This window comes from Poecile atricapillus, chromosome Z (genome assembly GCF_030490865.1).
Source record: "Poecile atricapillus isolate bPoeAtr1 chromosome Z, bPoeAtr1.hap1, whole genome shotgun sequence".
In the NCBI taxonomy this organism is placed as follows: Eukaryota; Metazoa; Chordata; class Aves; order Passeriformes; family Paridae; genus Poecile; species Poecile atricapillus.
The window spans coordinates 67,490,342-67,512,017 of NC_081289.1; the positions used below are offsets into that span (position 1 = coordinate 67,490,342).

At 39.9% G+C, this 21,676-nt stretch overlaps 1 protein-coding gene across 1 annotated transcript in view; it reads right to left on the minus strand.

The window, feature by feature from the left end:
• EDIL3 (EGF like repeats and discoidin domains 3) overlaps positions 1-21,676 on the minus strand; it is a 230,294-nt gene that overhangs the window by 34,563 nt on the left and 174,055 nt on the right. The window contains exons 7-9 of the mRNA XM_058864096.1: positions 19,226-19,381; positions 17,989-18,133; positions 12,989-13,173 (exon numbers count right to left, since the gene is read on the minus strand). Of these exons, the coding sequence (XP_058720079.1) occupies positions 12,989-13,173; positions 17,989-18,133; positions 19,226-19,381 (486 nt within the window). The remainder of the gene's footprint in view (positions 1-12,988; positions 13,174-17,988; positions 18,134-19,225; positions 19,382-21,676) is intronic.

A 21,676-nucleotide genomic window follows, 5' to 3' on the forward strand; every position in this document is an offset into this window, starting at 1 on the left:
AAATATAAATATAAATATAAATATAAATATAAATATAAATATAAATATAAATATAAATATAAATATTTACATATAAATAACTATATAACTATATAACTATATAACTATATAACTACATAGCTATATAACTATAACTATAACTATAACTATAACTATAACTATAACTATAACTATAACTATAACTATAAATATAAATATATATATATAAGCACACAGAGAGCCATTTTTTATTAATTTTCAGATAAAGGAATTCCTTGAGCCTTGTGTGTTCTGTCCATTAATTAACTTCCAGTGGGTTTCATCCTGTAAGTACTGGATGTCATCATGTCCTGTCTCCCTTTGGACACAAACGCTCTTCTCACAGCCACAAAACCACTTGTCAGAGCTCCTCCTGCCCTGTGGAAAAGCCCCCACTAAACCTGGCTGTTGATACCCTCTAGTTCCTGTTGCACACCCTTTATCCACATCAGGCAACATCTCATGATTCCCTAACAGGAGTACAGAGAAGAAAAAGAGGTGCAGAAAGCATAAAATTTCTAAATTCTTTGAGTCTGTAGGTGACTGCTGGTATGGACTGTCACTACTGGAGTGAGCTCCTAGTGTGAATATATTTCTTTAATTTGCATAAACCTGCCACCTTCTACTGTCCTGTGGTACCTTTTAATGCTTATATTGTGAAAAATGCTTCATACTGCATACCAAACCTTCTTTTTTCCTGTATTCTCTGACTATTTTTTTGGTTATGGTAGCTACAGAGAACTTAGAAGATTTGAATCAAATTGGAAAAAAACCCAAACTAACCCACATCTGAGCATACACTAGCTAGCTACTTTTACCTCCAGTTCAAGTGAGCATTTTTTTCCTGGATATTGACCTTTCTGTAAGAAAAAACAACAAACCAACCAAAAAAATCCCCCCAACATTTTGTATAATGTGTCAGACAATGGCAGTTCTTGAGCTGTAGAAAACCTCCTAAACAGCTCCTACAGCAATGTGGTCCTAAAGTTGGTGTGATCAACTAATTGATAGAACAAAGAGAACTGCCTGCCTTTTCATTTTAATCCCTGCTACATGACAATTAAAATCAAGTGCAGTGAGGAGATCTGTGTTTTAACAGCAGTGCCTTTTTAGAGCCATGGCATTGAGTTTCTTTTTATGCTCTTTCCTTTAATCTGTGAAATAATGCAATGAAACAATGCTAAGTGACAGATGATCAAATTGTCCAGAAAGCTCCTGGTAGAGTTCCTATTTCAGTTTTAAAGACCACATTGCCTAAATGGCATAAACTGCCATGCTAAAATGAGATTTACAGGTCTCCGGAAAACTGAGGAGCAGATTAAATTTGAATAATTAATTTTAATGTTTTCATTTATTTTCTTCTGCATTAAAGTTTAACTTGCTTATATCTTTTATATGCAAGAAATAAAACTGAATTCCCAGGGTTCAGTTCTCATTTCAGCCAAAATGAAATGGAAAGGCTTGTGCAGTGTGGGAGGACTGCAATGCAAATTGATTAGCCACAATTTCCACCTTCTGAGTGAGATACCATAATAGATGACAGATTTTTATATTTTTTTTTTTTAAATCACAGAGCTAGATGCTGTTGAACATGACAGCACTTATTTACAATTGCTCCAGTTACCCCAGAATGCCATTATTCCACTTGAAATTTAACTTTTCAGAGGGTCAGAAAATTACAGCGCTGTGGTCCTTCACTACCCATCCTCTCTTGCTCTAACAGAAAGTGTCATTATTGTTTCATTAGAACTAAAACCAGGTAACTTTTTATGACATTCTTCCAGTGGAGCAAAACACAATCAGAAAATTGAAAAAAACTGTAGTGGAAAAAAAAAGGTGCATATGCAGAGACAGAAAGTAACTCAGACATACAAAATTCTCAAAAGACCCTTCCTTCATTCTCTTGTATTTTGTCTATGATGTACATTTTAAATGGAAAATTACATTAGAATTATTAAAAAAAATAAAAATAATGTTGTTCATATTTACAGGGTCATATTCCCTTAGCAACACAAAATTGTATACAGTAGGATGGGGAATAAAGAAAATAATGGGAATAATGTTAAGACTCTCTAATAAAAACCCCCAAATAGCTCTTAAATTCTCATAAAACAGAGATTTAATTTTTAATATCAAAAGACTTTCTAGGACTATGAATTATTGCTGTGAACCTCAGAAAACAAGACTTCTAAGCTCCTCTCAAATAAAAAACAGCCCTCCTGATGTGTTGTGGAAAGCAGGGCAAATCCTGCTGCAGTCCTGCAATTTACATGTGTGGGTGCATTTAGGGAGGAAGTGAAAAGAATAAAAGGTTTGGTGGCAGAAAAATGGTTCAGCACCGGTAATTAAAGAGGCAGGTGTTTTAAGTTTAAGGTGCTTTTTTTAAGTCAATTTGGTCTTCCCAGCGGAGGCAGACCTGCATGGAAGGTGCAGCCAGGCTTGTCTGAGGAGCGGCGTAAGCCTTTTTCAGCCACCACAAAACTCTGGCTGGCATCAGCTGCTTTGGCCTCACGTTCTCGAGGTTTGTGACCCAGCTGGGGAGCTCCTCCCGAGGGGCAGAACTCGCCCCACTCACTGGCAGAGGGTCAGGATGCTGCTCACAGCCAGGGGAAAGGGTGGTGATTTCGGAGGCTCTGCTTGCTGGAGTCTGAGGCACTGACAAGACTGTGTGCCCTTGTCCCTGGTGTCTGAGATCCAGGGGAACATGACATTTATGTGTGTGTTTCCATGGTGATAAATGAAAACAACTGTTAAAGTTAGAAAAGCTAAAAGTGGGAGTGTGTAGATTAGAGAGTTTTCTTAAGACACTGGATGAAAAAGTTAAAGTTTAAACTAGTTTAGAATACAGAAGACAAGATGATTTAGGATGTTGTCTCTTGTCCTTCTTCTTTCTTCTTCATCTTCTTCTTCTCGAGGTTTTTGGGTAGTAGTGAGTGATTGGTTAGAAAATGCCGCAGTGCAGCACACAGGTGTTGGGTCATTGGGTCATTAAGAGGAATAATTTATGTGTCTATTGTTAATTGGGTAAAAATAAGTATAAAGATAAAAGAACAGCGTAGTTTGGGGCCATTTTGTGCTTTTCAAGCTGAAGTGAGCCTTGCAATGGTGGGTTGAACCTGTGCAGAAAGTCTGGAGAAGCCTGCCAAGTCCTTTGATAACATCCTAATAAACACGAGAAGCAAGAAGCTAAGGAAACTTTGGAGAATCCTTTCTGAAACAGAACTGAGATAAGAGAAACTCCCCATGAGGGAATATCTCAAAGGAGCTCGGCTCAGAAGAGACTGAGAAATCCAGTTTTGAGAAGTGCAGAATCAAAACAGAAAAAAAAGTTTCACTGCTGGGGTGGGTGAGGAGGCTCAGTGAGAGCTGCTGGAAACAGCAAGGCTTTCTTTGTTGAAGAATGGAATGGTTTGGGCTGGAAGGGGTCCAAAAGACCCCCTAGTTCCACCAGGGCCATGGGCAGGGACTCCTTCCTCTATCCCAGGCTGCTCCAAGCCCAAGTGTCCAACCTGGCTCTGGACACTTCCAGGGATCCACTTCCAGTGTCTCCTCACCCTCCCAGGGAACAATTCCTTCCCAATCTATCCCAGCCTTTGGTGGAGCCAGGCTTCCCCTTGGGCACCCACACAAACTCAGCTGATCAGTGAGGTTTGTACTCTCATCATCATCATCATCATCATGTAAGGCAGCTCGTGAGTCAAATAAACACCCCCTAAAAATCTCCCTTTTGTTCCTTCATTCCAAGAAACTGCATCAGCTAAAGCTGCATGATACCTCTCTCTCTCTCTCTCAAAAAAAAAAAAGAGAAATCTTAACTTCTCCTCCAATGCGCTGTTGAGGCTTCTAAAAGCTGAGGATGCTCTGTAGCAAAGTACAAAACTGAACACACAATGCTTTTTTCATCTTGTGTTACAGCAGCGGTGTTTGAGGTAGCACAGCCCAAGTGTAAACAAGAGAAACTGAAGAACATCTCAAAGTCAAGAAAAATAGATTCAGATAAGGGAACATGCAGGGAGGGTCTGTTCCAATATTTATAAATAACATATCAAGCCTTTGGATTTCTGATGCTGCCAAAGGGAGGTCATTAACCATCTACAGTGGGGTCATTAAGTGACATTCTGAATAATTCTTAGCTGAAAATAGCTAAGGTGTGCTGTAACTCTCATTACCTCTTAATGAAGATAACCCATTAAGATGGGTCTAAATATTTTTACTTTCGTCATTGGAAAAACCAGGTCTGTGTCTTCTCTGCAGAGGTGTTTTCCTTTCACTAGCTATATATAGAATTAATTTCTAATTGTGAAAATACTTTTCTGCTTAATTATACAACAAAGAAAGGATGGCTTGAAACAGGATTAATATATCTTGTAGTTAATTAAACATGAAGCTTCTAAGGAGATCACTCCAGCAACAAAAGCAATTAAGGCTTGGTTATGTATAGTACATAATTAAGCAGGAAGTTCTTGTAATCCCAAGGACTAACTTTCAGAGCTTGTATTGCTTAAAAATACACTATTTTCTGTCTTATTTTAGAGAAATAACTATCGAATGTAAGCACGAGCACTCTCAGGTCAGGTATGTTCTCTCAACTCAGGTATGTTCTCAGCTCTGTTCTAATGTCATAAATGAATTACAACATTAAAAAGCGTAGCTCCATTCTGAAAAAAAAAAAAAGAAAAAAAGAAAAAAAGTCTCTATTTATATCTTTATGACTGTTGAGTGAGTAGATGTACAGAAACACAAGCCAAAAAAAAGCCAGTGAAGAAATTCTGATGAAAGTCTGTTGTGATACTTTATATTACAAGTCTCAAGGTGCTCTTGAACAAGACCCAGATAACTGGGGAAATGTTTAGCTGCAGTATTTCTGTGTCTACAGTGATTTCCCTTTTAAAGTCTCTCCTCTGCTGAGGTTTTTCTCTTCTGTCATGTTTTCTGACAGGGAAACTGTTCTTTCTTTACTTGAGGAGCGAGCAGCATGAATATTATTAAGCAGAGTGCAAAGAGGGTCTTGCACAGCACATTGCAGTAGACACACACCTGACTTAACATGGAAATCAGAAACAAAAAAAAACAGATGACAAAAAAAGCCAAATATTCTGCTTGGATCAACACTTGACTCTGAGTGGGGTGTTATTAGGGAAAAATACGTGATGAAACCAATGAATAGGTTAAGATTCAGAAACCAACAGGCAAATGCTTATATCTACTTAATGTGATGCTTTAACATGCTGAGATATGGCTATTTCGTTTTCTGCTTACTGCTAGGTAAATGTCAGCCTGGTTTTAAGCACATTTCCCCCTCCCCTGAAAAAGGATGCAAGATGTTTTGCTGCCTTCAAATTTAGATTAATTTGAAGTTCCTTTTCCACCACTCCTTTTTTGTGTTCGTGTCTCAATTTCATTGTTTACTTAACTAGAAAGATACCATCTCTGCCCCTCATCTGACAAGATATGAATCAATCTGTTTCTGTGTTCTTTATGCAGGAAATGGAATACAAAACTGAATAGCAGATTTTGAACAAAAATGTTCCCAAGTCAACTAGAATCTCACAGTAAAGCTTCTCTGTGTTTTCAAAGAGGCATAAAAAGAATGCAAAATTGAGTCTTATTCAGAGAAGAATAGATTTTCTTGACCCTTGTATATCTTACTCATGAGATGCTGATAGACACATGAGGAAAATATTAAGTATCTTGCTTAGTCAAATAGCAATATTTGGGAAAATATGTGCAGGGATAATAAAAATATCACCTCCCAGTTAATAAAACATCACTTTCTTGGAAAACAGAACTAGATACTGTTCCATTCCATTCTTTCACTCTCGTTGTGCTCTGGCTTTTGCCTCATCTGTGTTTACACCAGGTATTTTTGCCACTTAAAGACAGCTGACCTTGACAAGGTCGTTTTGCTTCTCTCCATCATCTGTGTTTTCTTTGCCATCCTTTTTTTCCTGTCAAGACTCAAAGCATTGTAGGGCAACAACTGTGACCAGCTCTGCTTGAGTCAAAAACCAATTCAGCAGCTATGAAAACAACACTTTTATTAGGAAAAAGTGGAATCTCTTTTGGAGCACCGCCACAGAAGAAGAGGGCGCGAATAAGAAACGCATTTGGACCCTTTTTTTTCTGTATTCTTACCTAAAAAAAGGTGCATCTATTTTCTTTTTCTAAGGGAGGGCAAGGAAAATAAGCCTCGGCTTCACAAATTGAGACGGAACGTTATTTCAGGCCAGCGGAAATGATAGCTTGGTGAAACAGGCAGGGATTTGAAACAATGAAAAACTAACATCTTTCCATTAAAATTTCATGTGTTGCTTTTCCAGTAGGCGCTGCTACTCAAGTAACACCGACATCCCCACTGCAAGCACGCGGCAACAGGAAAAAAAAACAACCCGCTTCAGCCTCAGATCCCACGCACATCAAAATTAACAACAACCAGGAGTGTTTTGCTTGCACTCCCAGAATTTTCTCAGGCAAGATCAAAACCTGTTATTGTAATAGGAAATGGGTCATTACTCAATTTAAGTTTCATCTGCAGGGGGGTGGGACTCACAGAGGAGCTGAGAGTCGGTGAGGGGGCTGGCGGTGCTCTCTTGCAGTGCTTGAGAGCTGAGCAGGATTCCGCTGTTTTAGGGAAACTTCCCAAGTAATTTTTTGGTAGTGGTGATGAATTTGTGACGTGTCAAAGAGGGGCTCTGGAGCGCTGCTTAAACCCTTTAATTTTTACTGAAGGCTTAACTTTGTGAAACACAACATTTTTATACTATGAACTCTTATCCACAGCTAATTTACAAGCTCAGGCAGGGTCTTGGCTCCTGTTCATGGTTTAATGGTTTAGGGGTTCCAGTGGTGGTGCTGGACTGATGGTTGGTCCTGTTGATCTTAAAAGTCTCCTCCAACCTTGATGATTCTGTGATTCTCTGAAGGTGACATCACACAAATTTTTGTCACAAACATAATCATGCTGTGTCTGTCTGATGCCTGTTTTCTGGACAACTTGCAACAGAGAGCTCCTATACTCTGTCTGTCCTTCTCATAATCCCTCTGTATTTTGCCAGAGTAAAATCAATGATCCTATAGATGCTTGAGACTTTGCTACCTGAATGATAGAATACAGCCCAAATAAAGCATTTAAAAGGCAAAATAAACCAAGATTTTATGCTGCCTTATTTAATTTCTAGGCTTAAATTCAATTACTACTATAAACATTTCCATAAAATGAATTGCAGGGGAAAGCTTTGCAAAGTCAAAAGCAATTTAGGAAGGGCAATGCTGAAATGAGCAATTTAGTAACGTTATTAATGTGAATAATGCATTTAATTTGAAATTATTTGAGGAAAAAAAACTAAGTTAGAGTGCAACCCATGGAATGGCCATCAAATACTGCTGGAAGACAACTCTGAGTAGGAAATCAAGGCATACCTCCTAATATAATTTCTGTAAGATATGTGTTTGATGGCACTGCTAGAAATAGATTGGCAACATACAAAGATTAAAAAAAAAAAAAAAAAAAAAAGGAAAGGAAAAAAGCTTTTTTGTTTATCTTGTCATCTTGAGTTGCACACTGTCCCAAAAGCAAATAGTGACCATCTGGTTGAAAAACTAAGTCTGTGGTTTATGGGAAATTGAAGAGGAAAATAAAATGACCTGTTTAACATTCTAGCCTAGGCAATGCAAAGTCAGTAAATTCAACAGTGGATTAGGAGTGGGCATCAGTCTCTATCTGCTTTTGTCTTTGCCCAAATCACTCAGAGCTCTTTGTCCATTTTTACCTTATCCCACCACTGGCTGCCTTCTTTGCAGGAAAATTTATCTATAGCAAGTGTCTGGAAAAGAGTGGGAAAGATCTGTGTTAATAATTTATTCCCAACCTGCCCTGAGATGCTGCTACCTCCTGTGAGCTACCAGCCTGTGTGAAGAGAATGTGACACTGTGAAGCCAGGTAGGCACAAGAACAAGGAGGTGCCAAAACTTATTGTCCAAAATAAGTCCTTCAAGTGGAAGTGACAGCTGCCAGAAAATAGATGGTTTTGCATTGGAAAGATAAAATGGTCAATACTGACTGTAAACATAATTTTTTATCCCAGTAGAAAGCATAAAAAAAAGGCCCACCTCTGCACAATTTTCATTTTGCTACCTGAAATCTCAGAACTTTAGAATTTTGAGAAATTTTAGTATAAAAACAGCACCAGCTTTGCATCTGGAGAAGCAGGAGCCGCTTTTCCTGCTGTTCCTGCGAAGAACTTTGATTCCTTTCGTGGCCTAGTGGTGACAGCCGTGTCATTAAAGCTGCAGAGAAGTACAGGTGTCTTCTGTTTATAATGTGATATATTTCAGTTCACAGCTCCTGCAGAAGACCCTGTCCCTCCAAGCCCACTCACAAGGCACGGCTTAGCAACCCAGCCCTTCCAGAAATCATGCAATTTCCTCATTATGCTAATTACCACATTGGTCTTAAACAAACATTTCATCCAATTCTAATTCTGCGTCTTTCAAGCCCTTATTTAATTAAGGTGTTTTTAAGCATTTTCTGTTCATTTTTTTTTGTTTTTTACTCAGTGTGGGTGTTAAAACTATAAAACTGGAGGCCACATGTAAATCACTTATTTGGCTACTTTAACCAGTATTGGTATTGATACATGTTTTGCTAAGGACACAAAATGTAAAAATGCAATTTAACAATCCACAGAGTTTTCTCCTTATGAGTTCTTGAACAGATCTCCAGATGAACTGTGGAATTGCTATGGTGCAGTGATTTCTTGTCTAGAATTCATTGCAAAAGAACAGATAATTACATTAAAAAAATGGGGGAAAAGGGTCAGGTGGAATAACAGACAGGACAAGAAGCAAATACCACGTGAGAGAGTAAAAAAATTCCTTATTCTTCAATGAGAGATGAATGCCAGCATTGAAACAAATTCAGCTAACCAGTACTAGATGAAAAACAATGTTCTCATCCCATGTTAAAAAAAAAAATAAAAAATGAAAGATTCACCCCTTGTAACTTTCCTGATTCAAATATTTCTCTTATAATTTAAGTTAATTGTCCATCTTTCTCTGAGGCTGGCAGAGTAAAGACACATTTCCACTTCTGGAAACTACTCCGTAAAAAAAGAGTAGAAGCTGGGTTTGGCTTAGCTTTCAAGCAACAGCTCTTTGATTTGATCTCTTGGAAGCTTAAACACTGCAAATAAATGCTAGAAAATGAATATAAGTAGATCTTATGATGGCATGATAGAGATGTGTTTTGTATATGTATAACGGAGAGAGGATAATTATTTGGAATGCAATTTTGCCTTTGTTTTCAAACAAGAGGCATTTTGATGCGAAAAAGATGGTTATGCATTAAACTGAAAGAATAATTTGATTGCAGCTCTGAGACAATCTAACTGCATTGATAAAGAATCTCAGTAATATTGTCTAATACTGGAGATTAGTTTGGCAGGAAAACACCCAACCCAAATCTATTACACCACTGGCAATCATCACATTTTTAAAACATGTAGGTACAACAGTTGCTCTGCCAGTCTTCCAACAATCTGCTTATCACCAACTGCTTTTTCTCTAATAGTGCTTAGCTGGTTCCACAATCAGCAGGAGAAACATTGTAATTTGACATTGCCATTACCTTAAAAAAAAACCAAAACAACCCAACACATCACCAGTTTTAAGATAAAATACTGACAATATCCTGGTATGGTTGCAAAGTTAGGACTAGGACAGCACAAAAAAAAACAGTTTATGCAGAGGGGATGGTTGAGTGGGAGGAGAAAGCTCCAGGTGTTTGGAGACACCAAATGAACTGACATGCTAGAATTTAACTAACTGGAAATAAGAAAAGGGAGTTCAAGCTGCTGCCCTGATTTCACAATAACAGCAGAAAATTTGTAGTAGAGTGGGCACGGATTTTGAGGAAAATGTTAATTCTTTTGAGTTACACCCTCTGCTAGGAAAATGAGATATAGAGTGGTGAAAATCTATTTACAAGAGCATTCTCCAAGCATCTGAAACATCAGTTGCACTTCTTTTCAATAATCTTTACAGCCTCAGTGCCTCATTTTGGGCATAAGGCAGGGAGCTGTCCGTCACTTCCTTTAATGCCAGATAACTGGAGAAATGGGAATTGGGGTGACCAAATGGAAGAGCAATCCTGGATTGAGTCCAGAAGGAGCCTGAGCACTCCAGAAACTTTCAGCATCCTCTTCAAGGGAATGGCAAGGGTATATTTGAGGAAGCATGTGGGGAATTCAGCCCCAGGCCTGTGACAGAGCTAGAAGAATACAATTTTAGTCATCTCATCTATTTAACTTTCCGTCCGTGTCAAGAAAATACATTTTTTCATTGCTAATCGTGGTGTTTGGTGAAAATAAGTGTTGTTTGTGGAACCTGGTGCTTGTAGAGTCTAAGTCACAGCAAATTTTCAACAACTGCAGCATGATTGAGGTGAGTATTTTGTCCCCAGAAATGCACATTCTGTGCCCGGAGACACAAAAGACTTTATATTCCTAAATTATGGATGCAGCAATCCAAAACACTTTGAAACAAGGAGATTAATTGTTAATAGCTGCATTTTAGAATACATAGGAGATTCAGAGTTATCCTTTTTGAGAGAAAACTGAGTAAAACAGTCCCAGCTCCTGACAGAGGAGAATTTATCTCTAGGGTTCACCCAAAAGTGCAAGTAGCATTTGATGCATGATTCAATCACCTCTCAGCAAACATTATCACAGCAGGTGCTCTGAGATGGATGTCAGCACACCAGCTTTTAAACTGTTGATAGCAACAGTGTTAAGGCAAGGATACCCCAACAGCAACTTTTTAGTCAGAACAGATCTGTCCAAGTCATCCACACGCCCCAACAATAATCCTAAAAGGCAAGCAGCAGGATTTCCCCCCCGTTTTTCAGCCTTTCTCATGAAAATCAGAGAACATAAAGCAGGGAAGGCATGTGGGGAGCATTCAGAAGTTGACATGGTAAATGTGAAATTGGTAAGCCAGCTACTTCAGCAAAACCCAGGAATCAGGACTAAATGTCTGGCTTTAAGCTCATTTCAGGGTTCTGTGGAATCACTCTGGGCCTAATTCTCTGTGGAATGTCTGTGGGAGCAGGGCATACAGGCACATTTGCTTTCACATGCTTTTCCTTACAAATGTGTTTTGACTAAACTCTGTGGAAGCAGCAGCTTCCACATGTTGATGATAAAGCTGATTTCAGTCAGTGTCTTGTAAGGCTTCAATATAATACCCTGAGTTTTAAGGACAAGAAAAGCCACAAAATACCCACAGAGAGCCACCAGCAGGGAGAACAAAAATGAGCAGATGAATTCAAATGATAGACATGTCTCTGTTACGGAATCATTACCTACACTTGAAGCATATGAGACTGCCTCAAGTCATGGCCTGAATTCAGAATCATCAGCCTGTGGCAGAAGCTAGTAACCACGTTAAGCACTGGAAAAACAAGTGGAGTTAATGCCTTTTGGGTTTTAGTGGGTTCTTTTTCCTTTTTCCCAAACATGAAACCTTAGGATCCCTTTTTGAGGACATATCATTCATGTATAATAATTTTCAGGAAAATCATTTGTTCATATTGTTCATATTCCTGTGAAATTTTTGAACTCAAAGCAAAGCCATATGGCAAACTTACCAAAAGATGAGCATTTCTTCATAACTTCCTTTTTGACCAGACAATAAAAGATTATTCTTTATAGTTCAAGGACTTACAGAGACAGTGCAATTGGTCAGACTAAATTTGCAGGTTCAGGTAAATTCAAATATAGAAAGACTCACAACAGCATGAAAAATTTGAAAATGTAAGGATTAACTATGCTGCCCCTTGCCATCTGCAGCTAATTAAAAACACACTGTCATCCACAGGAGCAGGAACACACAACAGGAAATTTCTGTGGAGCCTCTGCACAGCCTTGGTTTGACTGATGGGGCTGAAATATTATGCAACCACCTCTCTTTCCTGTGGAGAAACATTTTCACCTGCTTCTCCACCATAAAACACAGCAATGAAATGTTCATCCTCTCCAGAAGTTACTAACTGCTCTTCCAACATGCTGCTCTGAAACTATTTCAGCAGACTCCAGGATCTCCAGGCATTCCAAAGTTAAATAGGTAGGGCAATTTCTCCTTCCTTTTACAGAAAGCATGTAAACTTGGGGTAAAAAAAAAAAAACAAAAACAAACCAGCAGTAATCCTATTCCTAACTTGCTTAGCAACTGTAGGCAAAAAGGCTAATATGTCATAATTTATATGTGAAGAGATTGCAGGGGGTTAGTAGCCACGTCTGGTGCTATTGAGGCTTCCCACTGAGAGCTGCACTGCAAAGTGGCAGCTGACTGAAAACACTGCTATTTTCAACAGTTCAAAAAATGTAAATGTGTCAGTGGCTGGTCAAACAAGCTTCCACACCGGTGATTTATTGAAATGCCTCACATTAGTGAGTTGTATAAATCACTCCTGGGCTGAAAACAACCCCTGTGCACAGGTTTATAATGAATTCAGGAGCTGAATCAGTCTTGCTGGCTCCAGAGTCCTGTCAGAAGGTAATTTTGGGCAGCCTCAATTAGACAAAGACAATTTCTACGTGTGGGATCCTCTAAGGTGCACAGAGCTGAAAGCAAATTTGCTTTTCTAGGGAGCCTTGGAAGGGCAGAAGGGGGGGAAAATAAACTCATCTCTCTCAACAAATGACAGAAGTTCAGTGAAACAGATATGCAACTACCATTTTTGCTCATTAACAAAGGAAAACCAGGGCTAGTGGAGGCATCCCAAAGTAGATTTTTCTGCAGCTGTGATAACAAAAACATGAAGATGTGTTGGGCTTTCAGAGCTTGTGGCAGGGTTGGGATGGTTACACTCAGAAACAGAAGAATTTGAATATAAAACTGAACCAGAGAACCGTCCCCCGTGCCTGAAACACAAAGGAGACAAACACCTGGGAAAATCCAGGTGAAAATTTACCTGCAGCCACTGTGACTGGTCATTGTGGCCTGAGGTCCAGGCATTGACTTTGCCTTGCTTGTCCAGCCGGGCTTTCCTGGGCTCCCAGGCGAACATGTCCATGTTGAGGGTGCGGAAAACACTGGAGGCAGTGATCTGGAAGTCCTGGATGTGTCCTGATTTCATCCCCAAGGGCTCAGAGCAACCTGGAACAGCAGGGCAAGATCAGTGGCAGTACCTGCTTATCTCTGTCAGGGGTTTAGGTTTTCTGTTATGGCAGAGAAAACCTGCAATACTTGAAGAAAAAGATGTAATCAGGACTATTGTTGAAGGAGGTCAAAAACAAATAAATGAAAAATAGTCAATTCAAGGCACTTTGTTTGAACAATTGGGTGAGTCAAAATCAAGATAGAGAATTCAACATATTTTATCCTGGCATAAATTTATGAAGCGAAACAAAATGAAAAGATGGCTTTTGTCTGTGCTTATCTTATTTTTATTTTCCTGTCCTGCAGGAAAATATTGTTTCCCCTGTTCAGTTTGATTTTCCTCATGCTTTTATGCCACCTCACATCAACCATGTGTTTGCTTACTGAAGAAACATTATTTTTTCTTAAAACCTCTGCTGAAGTAAAATGTTAAAAAGCACTCAGCTCTTTTACACTTTTGAATTACTTGACATCGAGGTAATAATCCTGAAAGCCCAAAATCGCACTGAAAGAGGGGGAGACCACAGAAAAACAATTGTGAAGGAGGGAGAATAGTAGGAGGATATCACTTAGGAGAAATCAATAGTTAATGCCTTATTTGTTTGTGGACATCCCACACCATTGAGTTATTTTGACTGTAGAGAAGATAGATCTCGGGCTTCTCCCTTCTCTGTTCTGCATGAAAAAAAGATAAAAATAAAGATTGGTAAGTGGATCTGTGTTCCTCTGCCTTGCTGTTGTGTGCTGGGAATGTGGAAGGTATATTTGGATGCAGAAGAGGGAAGAAACAAGCTGAGACACCACTGAAACAGCAGGACTGGAAACCAAAGAAAGCAGATGAGCTGCATGGTTTTAAGATTTAAACCAAAAAAACCCCACCAAAACAGAAAAATAAAGTGAAATGGCTGAGAGAGAGGAGGCTGCTAAGAGGACAGGGAAGGTGGATATATAGCTAAGGGGGTGGAGTGATGCTTGACAGTTGAGGTAAAGTGAAGGATGGAAAAGATGGAGATGGGAACATGAAAAAGAAGCTGTTTTCTCATTTCCTTTCCCATGTCCCAGTGTCAAAAACCTGCATATGTGCAGTTATAATACTAACAACATGACCTTTAATGCAGTATCTCCTCTACATAAAATTTGAAAGTTTGAACATGCTTCATGTTAAATTTAAAAAAAAAACAACCCACAAACAAACAAATGAGAAACCAAGAGAAAACAGTTAACTTTTGGAAAAAAATCCCAGCCTTTCATAACTGATTCTCAGCACACAAATGGAAATGGCACAGCCTTGTCTGCAGAGAGGACTCATTCGAAAACACAACAAAACAATTTTCCTGGGAGTGGGAGGGAGCAATTGATAGTATAAATAAGAGAGACTAATCTGCTGCTTTGGAGAAGGACTTCTCTTATTATTAAATTCTGAAGTATCACTCCAGAATCAGAAGGACTGTCAGCAAGAGCGTTTCATCCGAGGGAACCAAAGGAGGCTCCTGACACAAAACCATGGGTTGTCAAAGCTGTGATTCAGTGCTGGCCCAATCCATCAAAACCACTTCTATCTTTTCTGAGTATTATTATTGATTTATGAAACAACAGCTGTGCCTGCTTGTGTGCCTGTGCGTGCGTGCATGAATTAATGGGATTTTACACTCGCCTGCCTCCTCCGTGGCCCCAAAGGGGGTGGGAAGGCGGTTGTTAAAGGTAACGGGAGAAAGTGAGAAGAACAAGGAGAATCTGAGGAGGAAAATGTGATGCACACAGGTGTCAGCATGTCCTGGTGCTGTGTCACAGAGAGCAGAAGCTTCCCAGCCCCTGCCACAGGAGATTGTGGCTGTTTGGATGCCTGAGCCCTAACCTGCAGCACCAAGGACAGGACCATCAAACCAGGACTTTGTGTCATCCCTCAGAAGTGATGCTTATGTCTCCCTGAAACATCTCCTCCCCACTGCATGGCACCTTTAAATTTGCTTTTAAAAGGATTCAGTTTCCATTGTCTTTTTCAAAATCTGTTAGAGATAGCTGATGCAGACTCACAGCTGCACCCGTTGGAGCATCTTCAGCCAGAATGTTTGAGGCGCTTGGGGCACCTCCATCTGTCATAAATTACACCTCACACCTCTGTGTGTTTAAATCTAACTAGGTATGAGTTTGCAGGTCTTATTTGGTCTAGCTTGATGAAACAGGAGTAGAGAAATAATGAGAAAGAGTGGGGATTAGCACCTGAAAATTGGAAGGATCAGCACAAAGGTTCCTCTCTGTTGTCTCTTCAGAGGGCAGAAACTTTTAGTTTTCAGTCTGCATCCTATACTGTGCCCCTCATCTGCCTCTTCTTTCGAGAATGCTCAAACCTCCAAGGAAATATTCAACATCCAATGTAGCAAAGACAAACCCACAAATGGATCTGCATGCAACAGTGTGCATGAATCTTGTCCTGGACAAAGATTTGTGCAGTGTTGGCAAAAGCAACAGATGTCAATTATTTGGGGGCAAAGGTGATTTTGCTTTGGTTCATACTGTGATATTTTTTGTTTCTAAAAATTGAGAGATTTAAAAATTTTTCTTCATATTTTTGAATCATAGGATGGTTCAGGTTGAGAGGGACCTTAAACATCATCTAGTTGCAAATCTAATTCCAGCCCCTTTGCCATGGGCAGGGACACTTTTAATTAAACTTTGATGCTTTAAAGCCCTGTCCAACCTGGGCTATAAATACCAAATACAGGATTCCTTTCCAGACTGCACATTTCTGAGGACAAATGAGGAAAGGGGAACCTATCTTTAACTGCAGGTGAGGTAAAGTCCCCCTGTGTGTCAGTTCTGTGTGAATGGTGCCTACAGGGACTGTTAGGATAAATAAATAGTTACCAGGGAACAAGATGCCCAAAGGAGATGAAAATTACACACTCAGGAGCTTTCCCTGAGTGAGTCTCACAGGGATGTTCAGATTCTGGGGGCCAACATCCCTCTGCAGGAGCTGAGAAACCCCCAACACCAGGAGCTGTCTGAATTGGTGCACAGGAACCTGCCAACACGACTGAGCAGCAGGTTTTAGGGGCTGCCTGCAGGAAGGCAGATGCTTGAGTGCAAGAGTGAGTGACACTGTTGTGTGAACACTGATCTGCTGTTAAAAACAACAGCTTGATGCTGCTATTAATAACAGCTCAATGAATAAAGGCATTCTAATAAGCAGTAGCTGTGATCTGCCTCTCCCCTCACATCAATACTCTGTGAAGGGGAGGGAGGGCAGGACACAGAGATGTACAGAACACAAGTAAGGCAGGAACACACGGCCATGAAAATTAATGCCTAATTTATTGATGTTTGGTCCACTAGCATTGATCCTGGTTTTCAGTAAGATCTGACTGTGGGTCCTGGAGATAAAGCTGTTTATGAGACTAAAGCAGAATGCACTGAACATTTTGCTGAAGTTTGTCCTAAGAAGGAGTTAGCTTTTCTGATGATCCAATGCAGCAAGCCTCTCTGAATTTATCATTCTCTTCTCTCTCACCAGGCATGTTAGAGAAGGCAGACCTCTCAAAGTGCTTTTCCACCCAAGGCAGACCACCTGGAATTAAGAGTGAATTAGTCTGTGTAATTACACCTTTCTTTCAGTAAGGTTGAAATTGTTCTGCTGAGCCTTGGCTGTCCACAGTTTTAAGAAATGATGACCTTGACACTGCTAGGAGACCACTGAAATTAATTCACTTCACTAGCTTTCACAGTTCTTTGAGCAAAACAATTCCTAGTCATTCTGGCAAGGACTTACTCTAAATTGTGGCTCCAGAACTGGAAGACATCAAAAAAAAAAAAAGTAAATCTAATAGAACAAAGCAGCTAGACAGGATTTTCTATTTACTCTTAAACCTATCTGTATTGGAAAAGGGCTACACCAAGATTAATGCATTAACTTTTCATTTCTGAATCTGGTTTTGACTGAGAATTGTTTAACTACAGCTGCTTTGATGTATCGCTCCTGAACTGGATGACTACTGTTTGTAGAGTAAACAGGCAGCAACATAAAAATCACTCCTAAATGAATCAGTGGAGTGCTCCCGCCAGTAAAAGGTTTATCTCTTGGAAAAGTGTAAGAAATTTACATGCTTTTCTGTATTTGCAAGGGAACACAGTTCTTGCAGAAGGTGGCTAGAGGTCAGGCTTCACATTTCAGAGCTTTAACACAAATCTGAGGAAGGTTTGTACTGGGTCCACTTATTCATTTACTTTTTGCTACAAGACGCTCTCCTTGCTTCTGCTAAACCCAGAAAACAAATCCAAACTGAAATCTTGATTCAAGCAGCCCAACCAAATTGTATTTTATTGGGCTGTTCCTCGACAACAAGGGAAGCAGGCTCGTCCCTCCAAGGTTGTCACTCAGCACAGGGGTGGTGTGACCCTGCAGCCAGGAGGAATTACCCAAATCAGGTATGACAAGCGCTGCTGCCATGGGTCCACAGCAGTGCACAGCCAGCTCTGGGGCTCAGGAAACATTTGTAGACCTTGGGTTAGGCTCCCTGTCTCGTGGTCTGCTCAGGGTGGTACATTACAAGTCCCCATAGCCATCAATACCCGTTAAAACTGCTAAATGACCTTTCCTAGGCAGATTGACACACAGAGAAGAAAATTATGAAGTGTTACTGTGCTATTTCCACACAGCCTCACTACTATTTCCATCCCACAGACTTTAGATTTCACTTAAATTTAATTTAAAAGAGTCTGTCCCGCCGGATGGGCTCAGGCAGGCCAGGTGCACCGCGCGGTGGGGTGGAAATGGTGTGGTCCGGGGAGGAGGGCTGGGGGCTGTGGGCACCCCACCTGTGAGCTCGCAGCCAAGCAGCTCCATCCTGAGGGTGCAGTGCCTCCTGCACACCTGGGGGTACAGCCGGACGTACTGGGCCTTGATGGGCGGCGTGAAGGAGTTGGCGTACGGGGTGTTGTTGTCCACGTTCCCGCGGAACACCTGCGCTCGCACAAAATAAAAACAAACAAGCAAAAGGGTGTCAGGAGGATCCCTGGAGCCCTGCATCCCGACAGCACCTGTGTTGTTCTGTCTCTGTGAGGTTTTCCTCCAGATTGCTGCGATTTGAGAGATTCCAGTGCCCCAGAGAAGTTTTCTCAGTCCCGCCGTGGTGCCACATCGTGATGGGTTTGCCACCTGTGCCCAACCAAGGCCTCTGTCTTGTCACTCTTCGAAACTGAAGCTCCTAGTGCAACTAAATTATGCCTTCTTTTCTTGATTAATGTATAAAATAGTCCCAGTTCAATTTAGCCTGCAATTATTTGCGCTGATTGACATTTTATTTTTCCCCCCTCTGGTTGAAGAACCTGCTCCAGCTCCCACTGAAGTGCACTGTAACCCTCCCATCGATCACAGGGGGGATGAATTAAACCCATCAGTATTTTTCTATTCACCCCTCACTCTAACCAGACATCCCTGTGCTGTGTTTCCCCACCTCATCATGCACCTCTTCACGCAGCATTTTAATTTCCTAATAGAGAAACTACATCTAAAGCTGTGCCGTGCCTGAGTTCTATGCGAATTTACAGAGTAAAGGAGTTTTTTTTTTCCTGCTCCATGTGCACAGCTCCATCAAAATATAAGTGGTAACCATAAACTGTAAACACACACACACACCCCCCTCTGGATTGGTAGTGTTTGTGCAGCACAGAGATTAGCATTGATGAATGGGCTCTGTGTTTCCAAGGGTTAACGCTAATCTGCCAATGCAATAAAACTAAATTGAAAACAGAGCGATGAGTAATTACTGGTAAACTAATTAATATGAAAATCAGTTAAGTGTAATAAACAGGATTATTCTAGCTTGGGGAAGTAGTATTTATGCAACCATCAGTTAGAGTATACGAAATTCTTAGCAGAGAGAAAATGCAAATTTGTTGATTTTTTTTTTTTTTTTATTTTCCAGAGAAAAATAATAACATTGAAACCTATATCATACTGCAATGTAATTAGGCTTAAATACCAGAGACATCTCACACTTCTGAAGCCAGATAAACCATGAGATGTATTCAGACACAGATGGCTTAAACTTACCATGTCTTCTTTTGTGCCTTTTACTTTGTACATTGTCCATGACTTCCCATCATTACTGTAGGCAATTTTATAAGATTTTACATATTCTGGGCTTCCAATCCTCTTGGCACCTTGGGTTATAACTCCAGTGACTCTCATCTTCTTCTGCAGGTTTATCTGAAATTACAGCACACCGTTAATCTGAGGGACGCAATCCTTGATTGCTTTAATTCTCTTTTATTTATTTTTTTCTTAAATGAGGAAAAAATGTAGCAGTAACATTTAAATGACTGCTTTTATACTTGCATTAATTCTTTTTATCTTTCATGAATTTCATGTGCAAGTGTGTAAAGCAAATGAATGAAAAAATTGAACCAAAAGCTTGGACTATGTTTGTTTCCTGTATGTGTGCAGACATATATATACATATATATATAATGGATATACAGAATATTATTGGGATACTGCTTAATTTTGCCATGTAGGGTTACTCCTACACATTTCCTGCCTGAAAGGGAAATGAAACAGGGTGATAATTTACCAAAAGCTGTACCTTCTGTTCTGTTAGAACCTGGTTTACAATAGCAAAAGGTCTGAAGTTAGCATCAAGTAAAACTTCTATGTGAAACGAAAACTACATGGAAGTTCTGACAGCAAAGAAATTAGACTTTCCCTTGACTCTCTTGACTGAAAATTCATATACCTAGAGATCAAGGCTGAAACGCTAATGCTACAGCAGTCAATAGCAAAATATCAATCAGTGGATATGAACATTCCTCCTGTGCTTGTCTGAGCTGAACGCAACACCTCAAAGTACAAAATGAAGATTTGTTCAGAGTGAGGAGATTCAACATGACTCCAGCAGCTTTAATTCTGCCTGCTTCACCCACCTGTGGCATGGGAACTCTGACAACCCAGAGTGTGATATTCAAGCCCAACAGTGTCAGACTCGTCCCTGGGATGAAGTCAACCACGACTCGAGTCTGTGGCAGCTGCACTCCCACCCTCTCAGCTGAAATCTGTGGCTTTTGCACCAAATGAAGCTCAGCCAAGAGCTGTCACACCGTGAGAGCTGTGTGAAGGTGCAGGCAGACGTGCAGTGCAAGGAGATGAGTGGGAGTACTAGAGAGCAAACAACTGGGACAGGGCAAACAATACATTACACTACATTAGCCCTCTTGTCTCTTCAAAATGAGTTTTATCTTTGCTCCCCAGTCGCTGGAGCTGACCCAGTGCAGTCCCCACTGTTTGGAGCAGCAGCCCCAGCACGGGTATGGGAGGCAGATCTGCTGTCCAAATACCTTAATTGCTTTATTCTTTACACTGTGAAGCCTGAAGACTTTCTCCCCCTTGGTAATAAAATCTAACCTCTGTGAAGGATGTAAGGTGATCAGACTTTGGTGTTTCAAAATCTCTCTGTGTGCACAATAGGAAACCTCTGGTTTCTTTGTCCAAACTATAGAATTTTGTGGTTTCTTCTGGGATTTATTTATTTTTTTTTAATAAGCCTAGCTATTTCTCTGCTACTTTTCTGGAATAGTTGGCTTTTGGTGTAGTTTCACCATAGCTCTCCCTATAAGAAATTATTAAACACTCACACACTTTTGGATTAACAATGTGCATTTTCAAGGTTTAGACCCATTGAGAGGGGAAGAGCCTCCTATAAAAAACATCAGATTTTTTTACAGGATCTTTTCCACATATAGCAGGAAAGCTCAGGAATATGTGCAATTCCACTGGGGAGAATGGACTCACAACGGGAATTGAGACAGGTATAAATTAGAAGAGATTCATGACTTTTTTCAGCCTTGGAAAACTTATTTTCCCAAATCCTTGATTCCCCCGAGGGGAAAACAAAATAAAATAAATACATTATATTTGTAGAAGGACAGCTCCAGAGACTACTATTAGTCCCTTATTTAAAATGTAGCTAACATGGAATGGTATCCAGTTAAAGATTTATCTAAGTCTCTTATGAGTAGTTCATTCTCTATGTGGAATTTCAGAATATTAATTAACAGGCAAGTAAGCCAATTTTCCATGTATTTACAAAATTGCTAATAATGAAGTGAATACCATCTGCAAAACCAAATTAGAAAGCACAGTGAAACAGAAACTAGACAATGATTATTTGCTGACTGGTAGAATCTTCACTTTTCACTACATGGGGAAAGGAATGTATAACACAACACCAAACAAATTTGTTTGATCCAGTGATGCAGATAACTAATATTTTTTTTCAGTTTAATTATCAATTTTTCTTTTTCCAGGTTATTATCTTTGGGGGGGCTTTTTTGGATGAGAATTTATGCGGGTTTTACTTCCCTGTTTACTCTCAAATAACTTCTAATGAAACCATGGCTTTAACTACTTGATGTCCTGTTCCCATTTGTGGAATCTTTCCTTTTAGAAGATTTTTTGATTGTTATCCATCCTTTGAGTGACAAAATATATTTATAAAGTTGGTCACTC